The sequence below is a fragment of the Eurytemora carolleeae genome, unplaced genomic scaffold, assembly GCF_000591075.1.
Source record: "Eurytemora carolleeae unplaced genomic scaffold, Eaff_2.0 scaffold64, whole genome shotgun sequence".
Lineage (NCBI taxonomy): Eukaryota > Metazoa > Arthropoda > Copepoda > Calanoida > Temoridae > Eurytemora > Eurytemora carolleeae.
In genome coordinates this window covers 288,072-304,069 of record NW_019396205.1, presented here as the reverse complement: position 1 = coordinate 304,069, position 15,998 = coordinate 288,072, and the positions used below count along the sequence as shown (strand labels likewise).

Below are 15,998 nucleotides of genomic sequence, written 5' to 3'. Positions count from 1 at the left end.
ATTCTAGAGTAGTAGCTGTACATTCTAGCAGTAGTTGTAAATTCTAGTCGTAGTAGCTGTACATTCCAGCAGTAGTAGCTGTACATTCTAGCAGTAGTAGCTGTACATTCTAGCAGTAGTAGCTGTGCATTCAAGCAGTAGTAGCTGTAAATTCTAGCAGTAGTAGCTGTACATTCTAGTAGTATTAGCTATACATTCTAGCAGTAGTAGCTGCACATTCTAGTAGTAGTAGCTGTACATTCTAGCATCAGTAGCTGTACATTCTAACAGTATTAGCTGTACATTCTAGGAGTAGTTCCTGTACATTCTAGGAGTAGTTCTTGAACATTCTAGCAGTAGTATTTGTACATTCTAGCAGTAGTAGCTGTACATTCTAGTAGTAGCTGTACATTCTAGCAGTAGTTGTTGCACATTCTAGCAGTAGTAGCTGTACATTCTAGCAATAGTAGATGTACATTCTAGTATGAGTTGTATACATTCTAGCAACAGTAGCTGTACATTCTAGCAACAGTAGCTGTTCATTCTAGTAATAGTTCCTGTACATTCTAGCAGTAGTTGTTGCACATTCTAGCAGTAGTAGCTGTACATTCTAGTAGTAGTTGTACATTCTAGCAGTAGTAGCTGTGCATTCTAGCAGTAGTAGCTGTACATTCTAGTAGTAGTAGCTGTGCATTCTAGCAGTATTAGCTGTACATTCTAGCAGTAGTAGCTGTACATTCTACTAGTAGTAGCTGTGCATTCTAGCAGTAGTAGCTGTACATTCTAGCAGTAGTAGCTGTACATTCTAGAAGTAGTTCCTGTACATTCTAGCAGTTAGCAGTAGTAGCTGTACATTCTAGGAGTAGTTCCTGTGCATTCTAGCAGTAGAACCTGTACATTCTAGCAGTAGTAGCTGTGCATTCTAGCAGTGGTAGCTGTACATTCTAGTAGTATTAGCTGTACATTCTAGCAGTAGTAGCTGTACATTCTAGCAGTAGTTGCTGTACATTCTAGCAGTAGTAGCTGTACATTCTAGGAGTAGTTCCTGTGCATTCTAGCAGTAGAAGCTGTACATTCTAGCAGTAGTAGCTGTGCATTCTAGCAGTAGTAGCTGTACATTCTAGCAGTGGTAGCTGTACATTCTAGAAGTGGTAGCTGTACATTCTAGCAGTGGTAGCTGTACATTCTAGAAGTAGTAGCTGTACATTCTAGCAGTAGTAGCTGTACAATCTAGCAGTAGTAGCTGTACATTCTAACAGTAGTAGCTGTACATTCTAGTAATAGTAGCTGTAAATTCTAGCAGTAGTAGTTGAACATTCTAGTAGTAGTGGCTGTACATTCTCGCAGCAGTAGCTGTACATTCTAGTAGTAGTAGCTGATCATTCTTGTAGTAGTAGGTCTACATTCTATTAGTTGCTGTAAATTCTAACAGTAGTAGCTGTACATTCTATTAGTAGTGGCTGTACATTCTAGTAGTAGTGGCTGAACATTCTAAAGTTTAACTGAAGTAAATCTATGTTTTAAATCATAGAACAGCTATCTTTATCTTCATAAACTTTTTTCTCATACTTATGCTTAAAATTTAAACATAAATTTGACATTTTCTTCATTCTGGGCGAATTATAGTTCGCTTATTAATATTTTATGAGTGCATATGAAAGCTTCGGGGAAAAACTGATAAAAATCGGAAGAAATGATTTGATATTTTGCGTGACTAAATGTGTGAATAGATTTTTTTCTTGTCAAATTACAAAGGTTTTATTGATATTGATATATTGAAAATTTCTCTTTGATTCTTGCCACGGTTCCAAATCAACTTCTACTTTTTAACAAGAAGTTATTGAATCTATTCAAAATAGTTATTTTGTTTGAATAAATTGAATAATTGAAGAAAAATTGTTTGAAGCTGTCTTACGCAACTCTCCCCCCCCNNCATCCCTTCCTCACCAACTCCCAACCTTTCCTCCTTCACCAACTCCCAACCTTTCATCCCTCGCCAACTCCCAACCTTTCCTTCCTCACCAACTCCCAACCTTTCCTTCCTGGCTATAGGAGCCATTCTCTGCCTAGAAACCCACTAGTGGACGGAGAAAAGTTTAAAATTAAATATTTTCTAAAGTTGAAACTTTTATGCGCTAATCTTCAAAGCTTGATCTTGATATCCATTGTGGCAACTTTTAAAATTGAGGGAAAGTTTGACCATGCGAGATCACAAGAGGAATTAATATCATTCTTCGGACCAAAAACAAGATAAAATCCGAAATTATGTTCAACCTTTATTTTTGCAACCTGATGTTATTTCAAACTAGATTTTTTTATTTCAAAGTTTGAAATTTTTTAAAAGTGAATATTTCAAAATTATCTTTTTTCCATCTGATAATCTGAGTTCCTTTCCCTTATGTCCATTTGACAGCCCAAATTTTTATTTTGAATAATCTTTTTTGTTTGTTTATTTTCTTGTAATTTTTAACAAACATTTTTTTATATTTTTTTTTATCGATTTTGATGGTTATTATATCGTTAGAACTGACGAGGTTCAACCCAGACCGAAATATATTTTCAATAAATGTGGAACTAACATCTACTTTTAAAATTAAGGTGTACGACATTGGGTTGAAAGTAAATAGGGTTTAGAAAATCAGAGTTTGTGACAAAGGCTTTATAGCAATGTTCAATGGAAGTAAGCAGGCTAATTTTATTTGTCAGTCTATTAGAAATAATGTTGACGGTCCCTTTAATGCGTTCCTTCTCTGAGCAGACACGTGGTCTTCATTTCTCTATTTCTCAAATACCGTATTATCCTGACTGACAGCAGAGAATGAGTTTGACCGCAAACTATTCTTCTCCTAGGTTGTAACCTTAGTAGAGGGGTATAAGGTACAAGGGGGGGCCGGGGGTTGGGGGTTGGATGGAATGGAAAATTTTGATATACGTCACAATTTGATTTTTAAATTCCATTTCTGGAGTGGAATTCGCCTCCCCTCCCCTCCCCCCTCTTCCCTTCGTACACCTGCTAATAAGAAAACTTTAAAAAAAATAAGGGTTACCCATACAGGATGGGATTTCAGAGACGACAGTAAGGAACATAATCAGTCCTTTTCCTTACATTTAGGGTTTCCTACATCTTTATAATTGTTTCTCTCATTGTCAAACCGTAAAATAAAACCATTTATTTACTATTTTCGAAGCAAAATACCATTGCATAAAAAAATAATTGTAGCCACAGTTTTACTCGGTCCAGATCCCAGCGCGCGGCCAAAAAAGTATCATATGGTTTCCCAGACTGGAGTTAAAACAAATTTATATCTGAACAATATGTGCAACTAGCTGAAGGGCCCCGCGTTGCCCGTGGAATTTTTTTTTTGAAAAATAAATGAAAAATAAAAAACGCAACATGTATATATATACGAATGTCTTGTTTTATTATATAAATATTTATATAATAAAACAAGACATTCTTACATATATATATATATATATGTTGCCCATAGTCGGCCAAACGGCTGGACCGATTGGACTTAAATTTTTTTGTGAACACTCATGGGTAGCCGGGGGTGTTATAAGCTAAAAAAGTCAAATTTTTTTTCAAAAATAATTTTTTTTTCTCAAAAATTTTTTTTTCACATTTTTTTCCACGGGCAACGCCGGGCTCATCAGCTAGTACATAATAAACCAATTTAGCAAGACACATAATTACGCATAAAAGCGTCTCCTTTAACTTATTCACTGACGCAGTCTCTGATGATATTAAATAATTAACCTATTATCCAACCCTTTAATCTGTTCCCCTTGTCAGGGTTCTAACCTGTTGGATCCCTCCCCCCTCCCTCCCTCCCCCAGCAATACAAGGTTAAGTTTGAATATACCCAGGTGAAAGCCCAGCTCCAGACCCATAAATATATATAATACAAGGAGAGAGATAACATTTCTTCAGTCGTGATTAGGATTTAACATGGGTAGGTTTAGCTCCGTGGTGTCTAAACTACTAAGAGGACGGATGTTAAAATCTCTTGGTTTGAGAAAAATATCAACAATTCCTGATGTATTGAACCCTGAAGCCTATCAAGATGCTGCTGCAGAGGATGGTTTACATCGAGCAAGCTATGACTGGCATAAGAAGCTCGGACCAATATTCAAGTAAGGAAGTGATTCTTTATTCAAGTGATTGTTAAGATTTATTCAACCTATAACGACGACTTTCCCAGAAATAGTTACTCATAAAGATTGCAAGGGAAGGAATCGAGTTTTTGCCTCAAACTCAAATTTTCTAAACTCTATATCTTTGCAACCTGATGGTGTAAACCTTTAATATTTCAAACTTAGCCTATATGATATAACGAGATGTATGGTTTGAAATAGCAAAGGTCTGCAACCTCGGGTTGCAAAGATTCAGGGATTACAAAATCAGGGTTTGAAAGAAAAACTTAATTTCTTTATCATTTTATCATTCGAGATTCTCTACAGTCACAAACGGATTTTTTTCTTTGCCAAATCATTTAGCATATTCCATGAAAAGACTTAATTTTGTATTTGAAGCAGGATATCAAAAACAAATATCAGATTGTAATTTATAAAAAGTTTTAGGTCTTCAATGAAGTCTCATATTTTGTTGGTACAACACAACTTAAATTTAGTTTCACCAAACAAAGAGAAAATACTTAAGAATTCCCTAAATTAAGATTGTTTAACTGTTTCTACTGTTTCTAGTGTTTATATTATTAAAAGGACTGACATTATCATTTTTAGTAATCTTCCTTTAAATAAGGAGCAATTCCCAATTTACTATTGCACCCTGTAAACCTTTATCTGATCAATGGTAAAGAAAATATAATAATTTTTTTACCTTGAAAAGTGTTTATTTCTGACAATTCCATCCATTGTTTCTTACACAACATTTCTCAAGTCACTGTAGGGAGAAACCCAAATTAAAAATAACCAATTTTTAAAGAGGAAAAAGTGGATATCTCGTGTAGTTTTAACAAGAAAAAGCTTAAAAAGTTGAATCGGATCTGCCATCTCCATGAAGGGTTACTTAAAACCCCAACGACAGCCCCTTTAAGGATATTTTTGATTAATTGTACATGTATTCTAGGTTACCCAGCAATTGTATTTATCTCTTGTATTCTAGGTTACCCAGCAATTGTATTTATCTCTTGTATTCTAGGTTACCCAGCAATTGTATTTATCTCTTGTATATAAGGTTATCAAGAAATTGAATTTATCTCTTGTATATAAGGTTATCAAGAAATTGTATCTTTCTCTTGTATACAAGGTTATCAAGAAATTGTATCTATCTCTTGTATATAAGGTTATCAAGAAATTGTATCTATCTCTTGTATATTAGGTTATTAAGAAATTGTATCTATCTCTTTTATATAAGTTTATCAAGAAATTGTAGCTATCTCTTGTATATAAGGTTATCAAGAAATTGAATCTTATTAATTTTTGATTACCAAGGAGTCGTATGCATCTCCATGTTATAGTTTACCTAGTTCAATTTATCTTCTGTATTCTAGGTTACCCAACCTTGGAGTTGTATTCATCTCCTTTATTCTAGTTTACCCAACCTAGGAGTTGTATATATCTCATGTATTCTAGTTTACCCAACCTATGAGTTGTATTTATCTCCTGTATTTTAGGTTGCCCAATCTAGGAGTTGTATTTATCTCCTTTAATCTAGTTTACCCAACCTAGGAGTTATATATATCTCCTGTATTCTAGTTTACCCATTCTAGGAGTTGTATTTCTCTCCTGTATTTTAGGTTGCCCAATCTAGGAGTTGTATATATCTCCTGTATTCTAGGTTACCCAACCTAGGAGTTGTATTTATCTCCTTTATTCTAAGCTATCCAACCTAGGAGTTGTATTTATCTCCTTTATTCTAGGCTACCCAACCTAGGAGTTGTATTTATCTCCTATATTGTAGGTTACCCAACCTAGGAGTTGTATTTATCTCCTGTATTCTAGTTTACCCAACTTAGGAGTTGTATTTATCTCCTATATTCTAGTTTACCCAACCTAGGAGTTGTATTTATCTCCTGTATTTTAGGTTGCCCAATCTAGGAGTTGTATTTATCTCCTATATTGTAGGTTACACAACCTAGGAGTTGTATTTATCTCCTGTATTCTAGTTTACCCATTCTAGGAGTTGTATTTCTCTCCTGTATTTTAGGTTGCCCAACCTAGGAGTTGTATATATCTCCTGTATTTTAGGTTACCCAACCTAGGAGTTGTATTTATCTACTGTATTCTAGGTTACCCAACCTAGGAGTTGTATTTATCTCCTATATTCTAGGTTACCCAACCTAGGAGTTGTATTTATCTCCTGTCCCAAGATGACCAGAGAACTGCTCTGCAGGGAGGAGAAGTATCCCAAGACCTTTATTCCTGAGGCCTGGACAATCCATGCTCGGGAGAACGGAGTCCAGAGAGGACTTATGTTTCTAGACGGAGAAGAATGGTGGCAGGTAGATACAGTTCCTTCTTTCTAGGTTATACAGTTTTTGTTTTCCAGAATATATAGTTCCTGGTTTCCAGGATGTACAGTTCCTGGTTTCTAGAATAAAAAGTTCCTGGTTTCCAGGCTATATAGTTCCTGGTTTCCGGGTTATACAGTTCCAAGTTTCCAGGTTATATAGTTCCTGGTTTCCAGGCTATATAGTTCCTGGTTTTCAGGTTATACAGTTCCAAGTTTCCAGAATATATAATACCTGGTTTCCAGGTTGTACACACTGGTTTCTAGAATATATGGTTCCTGGTTTCCAGGTTGTACAGTTCCTGTTTTCCAGAATATATAGTTCCTGGTTTCCAGGTTTTATAATTCCTTAGTTCAAGATCATAGTTCCTAGTTTCCAAGTTTTATAATTCCTTAGTTCAAGATCATAGTTCCTAGTTTCCAGGTTTTATAATTCCTTAGTTCAAGATCATAGTTATTAGTTTCCAGGTTTTATAATTCCTTAGTTCAAGATCATAGTTATTGGTTTCCAGGTTTAATAATTCCTTAGTTCAAGATTATAGTTATTGGTTTCCAGGTTTTATAATTCCTTAGTTCAAGATCATAGTTCCTAGTTTTAAGGTTTAATAATTCCTTAGTTAATGATCATAGTTATTGGTTTCCAGGTTTAATAATTCCTTAGTTCTAGATCCTAGATCTTGGTTTCAAGATGTCATAGTTTTCTCTTTGCCTTATCACTATATTCTGGTTTTTACCTCTAAACTATCAAGTCTTTAAGTTCTTATTCTCCTAAGTTCCTTACGACAACCGATTACTAAATAAATTTATTAAACGTTGTTTACCAAAATATCCAATGCCTAGGCCCGAAAGAAGCTGAATCCTTTACTTCTAAAGAAATCAGCTTTAGATAAGATGAATCCAACAATAGAAAAGTACACAGAGGAACTAATCTCTACCTGGAGGATAAACTCAACACAATTCCAGACTGATATATACAGGTCAATACTGATTAGTTAAACGTTTAATCAGATGTTTAATCCAATGTTTAATCCAATTTTTAATCCAATGTTTAATCCACTGATCCACTGATCCACTGATCCATTGCGCAATCCAATGTTTAATCCAATGTTTAATCCAATGTTTAATCCAATGTTTATTCCACTGATTAATCCATTGCGTAATCCAATGTTTAATCCAATGTTTAATCCAATGTTTAATCCAAAGTCTAATCAATAATCCAGTGTTTGATCTGCAGGTGTTTAGTACGGATCATGATGGATCTATTTGTTGGAGAATGTGAAGAGAATTCATCTCATGAGATAGCGGAGCAGATAATGAAGGACGGACAGGGAGTTTTTGAAACCACAGCAATGCTCATGGTGGACCCTCAAGCACAGTTTGAAAGGTTCATTTTCAACTCTAGAGAAAATATAAAAAATCAAAAAATTCTATTTAAATTTTCTAAATGTGTTAAGTAAGTCCCCTGTCTGGAACAAGTTTTGTCTCCACATGGACGGGATCATGAAGGTTCTGAAGGAATCCATCAGGAGATGCCAACTCAACCAGGAGTCTCAAGATAGTGGTTTAGCTACTCAACTACTCAGGTTATATATATACATATATAACAAATATATAAAATCAAAAACTAATAAAAATTCAGCCATACTGATGAGTCCAATAGGACGAAACACTTTTAGATAATAGATATAGTAATAATCATAGTTAGGCCCGCCGTTTACCCGCGCTTTGTCGTAAATTACAATTTAGAATCCTTAAACCAAGCTAAAAACATTCCCGTGGTTCTCCCGAGTTCCCCTATCAAAATTTAAGGCAAAATATCAACGGGTACCTGAGTTATGATAGGACAAACAAACAAACAGACAAACAGAGTTTACAACTTTCTATATATATAGATATATAGAATAGTGGTTTAGCTACTAAACTACTGTATTTTAATACAGTATCTGCTACATAATATGGAGTGGTCAGAGTAAGCAGGATTATCCACAAAAGATAAGACTGTAAAGACGACCTGAAACCCTTGAAAAATGATTATATCATGGTTGATTTAAATCTTGTACCTTATAATATGGTCTTTTTAGGACTTATTTAATGATAGGTCAAAGAAAGAAACAAATTTACAGTTGCAGTTGTTATCAAATTTTTACTTTATAGATACTAATAATTAGCTTAAATCTGGCGTCTTGTTTACATTTTGTATCTTAGGTCCGGCATGAGTGCGGAGAAAGTTGAGACGTTTATCTGTGATTTGTTGCTAGGAGGAGTAGATACAACCGGTCTGAATGTATCCTGGATGTTATACAACCTAGGAGATAATCCTACTGTACAGGTTCGGAGTCAGAACTTAACAAAATTATGAAACTCCCCCCCCCCCCCATCTTTTAGGAGGTTTCTAGGGACAATTCTTTACCGCCCTCCCGCCCTAAGGGGTTCTTGGGATCAATTCTATGTGTCCTCACCCCCTTTAAAGGGACAGACCGCTATGAAAGGTAGTTGAACTGAGTATGCAGTGTTGTGGAAAACTTTTTTCGGATTCATTTGAGACATATTAAACTTTTTAAAGATCTGTAAATCCTGAGTTTGAGCGCAAATTCTTCGTTTAAAACTCCTACTTTGGGTGTGGATACGTTTTCAGAATTAGTTTTTATAATTATTAAATAACGACGACATAAAATCTTGTTTAATTATTAGTTTCTATTATTCTGGTTTCTCATTATTCACAAAGATTTTCTGCAGATTTTCTAGAATTATTATTGAAAAGACGAAATTTGAAGAAATCTACGAATAAATTCAAAGAAAATAAGAAATTCAATAAAATAATGTAAACGAAATAATCGATTTTAGCATTAATTTATTGACAAATTTCTTTAGAGAAATATGTTGCTAACAATCTAATTAGATTAGTGTATAAGTTTTACTTGGAATTTGCGGGCTGAAAATTTGGTTTGGCTGTCTCCGACAGGAGATTCCAGTATAAGACGACATTTTATAGAGGTTTTGAAATTAATGGTTAACAAGAGTATACATGAGCATCATTTGTGGATCAGTTAGCTGTACATTTCTGCTCAGTTAGCTGTACATTTGTGCTTAGTTAGCTGTACTGCTAATATTGATATAGTAAAGGTTAGGCAAGGTTATAATTCAAGTTAATTGTAGTTGCGTATACTCTGCGTACATATTGAAACCAGTTATCTCTGGGCGGAATTTGTAAACTAGAATATACTCTTATCAGTGTTCGTTAAGTATCCGAGGAGATTAAAAGCATTAAATTTTGATAATTTTGTTAATTCACATAATAGTTTCCAATGATCAGAATATTTCATTGATTTTTTATTTGAAAGATGGATCCCATGTCAGGCTTCGACATCCGTCTTGTGTTTACATTACCGCCCAGAGACAGCACACTGCAGTACACAAGATGGGTACACCTCTGAAATAACTTTCCTTGCATTATAACCTTGAGGTTAGGCCAGAATTAAATTATAATAAACAAATATGCAGTACGCTCTTGGTATAGTGTATGGCCTATACAATTAGCAAAGGATTAGCGTACATCATCACATACACTATAAACTCGTTGATGAAACCCGATGGAAACTCAAATTTCACAGAGTATCAGGGACAGGTTTGGTTTGGGAATCCCGGAAATTTTCTTTTAAGTTTTGCACTCGGGTGCAAAACAGGGGGAACCACAGAGAATGATATTTCAAAATGTATTCATCCTGTTCCTGATTATGATAGTTTTCTGAAGGTGTAAACTGGTCTTTTCTTAGCAACTAATTTTAATTTACAATAAAAACTATAATTAGTAAATAAAACCAATTCAACCTTCTCGATCCGATTGACCAGAAAATACCTTTCACATTATTGACCAGAAAATACCTTCCACATTATTTACCAGAAAATACCTTCCACATTATTTACCAGAAAATACCTTTCACATTATTTACCAGAAAAAGTTTCGATTTAGCAAACTAATACCGAGAAATAATTGAACCACGTAACGCGAGTTCAACTTGTTAGCGGCAAATATAAAGAGAAATGGTTCCACTAAACCTACGCGCAGTTTAACTACTTCTCCTATTCATTAAATCTGGTTTCTGGTTAAAGATTAAAAAGTAAAAATATGAGGAAATATCTCGGTAAAGTTTGTAGATATATGAGACGGATACAAAACATTTCTAATTCTAGGATGATAGCAACCTTATTATATTTATTAAAAAAGGTCGTGTAGGTAGAAGTTTCACTTTGCATGTTTATTGGGACACCCTGTACCTTGTCATCAATTTATCTAATTGTAGGACCGAGTCCGAGCTGAGGTTGAGAAGGTTTGCGGAGCAGAGAACTCTATTGTTGAGAGTTTATCCGAACTCACGTTAATGAAAGGGTTTATGAGAGAGGTTTCCAGGATCCATCCAGTAGCTCCCTTTCTCACCAGAATTCTTAGGAACAATATCATTCTTTATCAATATATTGTTTTACGTTTTTTACCCCGAGTTTTCTTAACATCATCTTAGGCCTAATTTTAATTTGAAAATTAAAGATGATTTTTTTTATAGATTTAGATCTATAGACACAATTTAGATAAGTTGTCTGTTTCTGTTAAAGATTGTCTCAATAAGGAACATCCAAGTTTTCTGTTAGTGAATCTAAATAAACATGATCAGGTTTTGATTTACAATTTAGAAAAATATCTGGAATATCATGATTGATGGTGTATTTTTCAACCTACGCACATCCGCATTACTAAACTTAAAACTTATAGTTTTCAACTACTATATTTGGACATGTCGTCACAGCTCCCGGCTCCCTAGCTATTCCTTGCCTCAACGCTTGGAGCCTCAGACTCTACCCTGTCCTGGCTGCAGCGCCTGCCCCAAAAATCTAACCTGACCCTCAAATAATAAAAACCGAACAGCTGTTCTAGGTCGGATATTGCAGTAGGTCGGAAAGTTAGCAGGTCAGAAGTTCAGAAGAGATGATGTTTTCATAAAAATAGAAACCATCTTCCAAGTTAAATTTCAGAACTGCTGTTTACAAATAGAATTAGATTCATAGATTCATAGATTAATTGATTTATTGATTCATAGATTCATAGATTTATTGATTCATAGATTCATAGATTAATTGATTCATTGATTCATTAATTCATAGATTCATAGATTCATTGATTCATAGATTCATAGATTCATTGATTCATAGATTCATCGACTAGTCGATTTATTGATTCATAGATTTATTAATTCATAGATTCATAGATTAATTGATTTATTGATTCATTACTTCGATCATTTATTGATTCATTGATTCATTACTTCGATCATTTATTGATTCATTGATTCATTTCTTCGATCATTTAATGATTCATTGATTCATTTCTTCGATCATTTATTGATTCATTGATTTATTACTTCGATCATTTATTGATTCATTTGCATTGGCATATGTGCATTACATTTTATACAGTGTTTCCCACCAACCAAAGGGATTTCTTGAAAGTGACAGGTCGTCTTTCTGAGATTAAAAAGTATTGTAACAAACCAAAAATGTAATGCGGCATTTATTTAACCTGCCTTGGTATATTGCGGTTATTATTTCAACCTTAAAAGGGCGTGAGTTTCATATTAGTTGATTATGAGCTTATGATATTAAACTTGTCGGAAGCAATTAATGAAACTCATAAAATATATTTATAACATTTTAAACTATTCTCAAAGTAATATGACTGACAGGGCTAGATGAACACAAGCGCAGCAAAATATTTTTATGAACGATATTGTATTCTCAGTAAAGAGATCTGTGTTGGGAGCCATATTCTCCCGGTAGGTACTCCAGTAGCTATATCATCCTATCAGATGGGACGAAACCCTCAGATATTCCCAGACCCGGAGAAAATCATACCAGAGAGATGGAGTAGAATCAGTCATATTGATCCTGAGTAAGTAATTGATACAAAGTTACTGAGCAACAAACACAAACTCAACCTAATGGGGCAGAATTTAAAGTTTGAAAAATCGAAGGTCTAAGACATCGGGATTTAAATAAAGGAATTGAAAAATTAAAGTTTGCGGCAAAAACTCATTTCCTTTACAACAAATATTTTCAAATCTTAATTTAATCTTAAAACAGAGACATTGAAGACGACTGGATACTCTGTCTATGAAGAGTCCTATAGTAAGAACCAGAAAACTCTGGAACAGGAAGACGATATAGTCCAATCGAATATGATGCACAGCAGTGTAAACAGACCCATTTCACTTGATAAATGATTTGATAACTAACAAGTCAAATAATAATATTCTTGGCACCAGGAACACTAAACACAGATATTCAATTCTGAATGTATGTATAGGGATTTAAAAATTTTACAGGTCGTCTTTAAAGTATCTTAGTTTGTGGGTTTTACTGTAAGTTTAAAAAAATGTCGATCCCAATTTTGTCAAAACAATTGTATATTCTGTATACATTCTGCTGAATGATAATCATGATCGTTTTTAATATTGTCGTCTTCTTTATTCTAAAAAGTCGTCTTCAAAATGAAAATTTCACATATTTTTTATCCTGTTTGTAAGATAAACTTATTTTCAGATTTAAGAGTCAAATGTCAATATCCGTCCTCCCGTTTGGACACGGAGTAAGGATGTGTCTGGGACGAAGATTAGGAGAGAACACGATGCTTCTCCTAACCTCTAGAATACTCCAGGAGTTCCAGATCTCTACTCTAGAGAAGTCGGAGTATGTGACAAGGTTGGTCGGAGTACCCAGAGATAGCTTTAAACTACACTTTCAAGATTTATGTAGATCCCAGGTTTCAGCTTCCAGGTCTCGGAGTGCAGTTTCAATACCAGAGAAGGAGAATAGGTGTCCTTATCTAAACCATGAGGAAGAGGAGAGGGTTGTTCAACCTTACTCTAACTAACAATTGAGTATAGGATGAGGGGGGGGAGAATTACAGTTATAGCCAACAGACAGCTTGACAAGTATTTTGGTTAGTCCTGTAAAAATTCAACGTTGTTTCACTGTAAACAAGTTTTTTGAAGCTGATAAGACTCAATGATGAGAAATCAAGCTGTTCTCCCAAATTGTTATAAAAATCCTGGATGCAGATCAGAGTGTTCGATAGGTCGAACATTCTGTTCTGAGATCAGCTTATTAATGGTTATCATGCATTTTTGTATAAACATACATATCTTGTAATGTACTCGGGGATACACAGTACACAACACCACTGATATATTGTAATGTACTCGGGGATACACGGTACACAACACCACTGATATATTGTAATGTACTCGGGGATACACGGTACACAACACCACTGATAAATTTGTGGTAAATTTTACTAAAATTATGCAAAAAAAATGTCTGAACACCAAAAATCGTTTTGTTTGATATCTTTGGTAGGGCAAAAAATTAGCATCCCTGGCTTTAAAGTAGTTTGTTTGCTTAGATGGCATAACATAACTCATGAACCCTGGACCGATTTGCCTCAAATTTTGATTGGGAACTTGGAAGAACCACACAAATGTTCTAAGCCTGGTTTTGAAATTCTAAATTGAGTGGGTTGACTTGTATAAAGAAAAATCCAGGCTAATTAGGCTCCCAAGGTAGTAAAGTAATAAAATCAAACTTATCATGTAAACAATTTTATATTGGTGAAACATCTCAGATTTTAGCGGAGCCATTGAAAAGTTAAAAACAAAAGATTTCCTTCCTTGTATAAGAATGCTGACCACCGCACTTCATGTATAGTATATACATGTATATACATAGTATATACATACACTTGCATATAAACATACGCTGAACCTTCTTTATAGAGAAATAAATCATCCCACAAGGAAGCTAAAGGGAGTGTTGGCGAAAAATTATCGATGGTGATTGCTTCTGATCTTACTTCTATCTGTTGCATCTATAAGGAAAAAATTGTTAAACACGGCTCGTGCTGAAGAACGTAGCGTCCATACAAATTCAGAAAGTTGCAACATTCGACTCGGATAGTAAAAAAAATCAATTTAATTCCAAACATTATCATTTAGAAGTTACAATCTATAATCATAAAAACATACGCGGAACTTCCTAAAGAAATAACAAGGAAGTTAAACAGTCTTTTTTAATCAGAGATACGTACGAAGGTTTGGTTTTGGTTGGCGGAAATAGTTTTAAAGCATTTACTTTATTCTACAGTTTCAAAACATCGGAATAGAGAAAATATCTGATTTTGTTCACATTGCCTCTTTTAGAAGAACCTGTATCAAAATTGTGACAATTTTTATAAAATTTAATTCCAAATTCTTGCTCAATTTCTAAATAAAATTTTATATACATATCTATAAATAAAGTAGTAATCTTTGTCCCTTATTTGTTTAGTTTTATCATCGATCAAAAGTCATTTGCATTAAATTTTGTATTGGGGACCTCGGTAGGAACCACAAGAGTCTTTTTAGATTGGTTTTTAACAAAATTAGTTGACTTTTTTAGCGAAAGTTAAGTTTCCAGACAGAGCTGGGTTCCCAAGCTAATATTGTATATCTGTTATTAGCATGTATTGAGTTCTCTTTTCAGTGATATCATTGATCTATCTTATTTATATAAATAAATAATAATATTTTTCAAAAATAAATTCTTAAGAATTTTCCAAAATATGGAGGATAATGTAAGTTTCATGAATTTACCATTCTACTTTTTATATCTTTTTGTAAATGTGTATTAATCTGAATAAGGTAAAAAAAGCGCGTTTCTCAAATTTAAAAATGTTTACTTAGTAAACAAGAAAACATATCTCAATATCCAAATGTCAATATCCAAATCTCAATATCCAAATCTCAATATCCAAATTTCAATATCCAAATGTCAATATCCAAATCTCAATATCCAAATCTCAATATCCAAATCTTAATATCCAAATGTCCAATTGTCCAAATCTTGGCTCTAACCTTGCTGAATGTTTATTATTGATATTTTGTATAAAAATGGTTTGGAAAGAATGTAAAGATAAAAGACTTCGAATTGAATTCGATCTATACTTAAATTCCTTTTCATAAATTTGGATTAACTAAAGTCTCTGAAACATTAGTCTCCATAATAAAGTTGCGTTTGCTGGAGTAATATACTGGTTTTAGGGCTCGTCTAATCCGGGCCGAGCCCTAAAACCTGTTTATGCAGTGCAGGCATAATTTTAAATATTCATGTACATTGTACATATTCTGTATTCGGGTTGTTACGAAACGTTGATTAAAATATAGTTTTTAAAAATTTCAAACCATTTGAAAAAAATAAGACAGTTAAAATCTATTGCATTTATTTATTGTATTTAATTATTGTCATTTTGAAGATAAAAAGCTTCCATCCCGCATTTGTGTGTTGGGAGTTCATGTGGATTGTCTGGGGGAGTGTTGAGTTTAATTGTGGGGAGTGTGGATTATGTTGGGAGTGTGTAGGGAGTGTGTCTGTATTTTACAAAAAAACCGCAAATTATTTTGTCAGTTTACTTGCTAAAATTTTCGAAAACTCATGAAAATTGCGCTCATAAAGGAATTTTTTA

General features: G+C 33.9%; 1 protein-coding gene across 1 annotated transcript; it reads left to right on the top strand.

Moving 5' to 3' along the window:
* Positions 1-3,913: 3,913 nt before the first annotated feature.
* Positions 3,914-14,389, top strand: LOC111698131 (cytochrome P450 11B2, mitochondrial). The gene is made up of 9 exons (XM_023468383.1): positions 3,914-4,116; positions 6,275-6,446; positions 7,295-7,431; positions 7,689-7,838; positions 7,909-8,037; positions 8,660-8,783; positions 10,756-10,901; positions 12,243-12,392; positions 13,043-14,389. The coding sequence occupies exons 1-9, from the start codon at positions 3,932-3,934 to the stop codon at positions 13,371-13,373; spliced, it is 1,524 nt and encodes a 507-aa protein (XP_023324151.1). The 5' UTR covers positions 3,914-3,931; the 3' UTR covers positions 13,374-14,389.
* The last annotated feature ends 1,609 nt before the right edge of the window (positions 14,390-15,998 follow it).

Coding starts and splice junctions, on each gene's coding strand:
- LOC111698131 (XM_023468383.1), top strand. CDS start 3,932: ATGGGTAGGTTTAGCTCCGTGGTGTCTAAACTACTAAGAGGACGGATG. Junction 6,447..7,294: donor ACGGAGAAGAATGGTGGCAG/GTAGATACAGTT, acceptor TCCAATGCCTAG/GCCCGAAAGAAGCTGAATCC. Junction 12,393..13,042: donor ATCAGTCATATTGATCCTGA/GTAAGTAATTGA, acceptor ACTTATTTTCAG/ATTTAAGAGTCAAATGTCAA.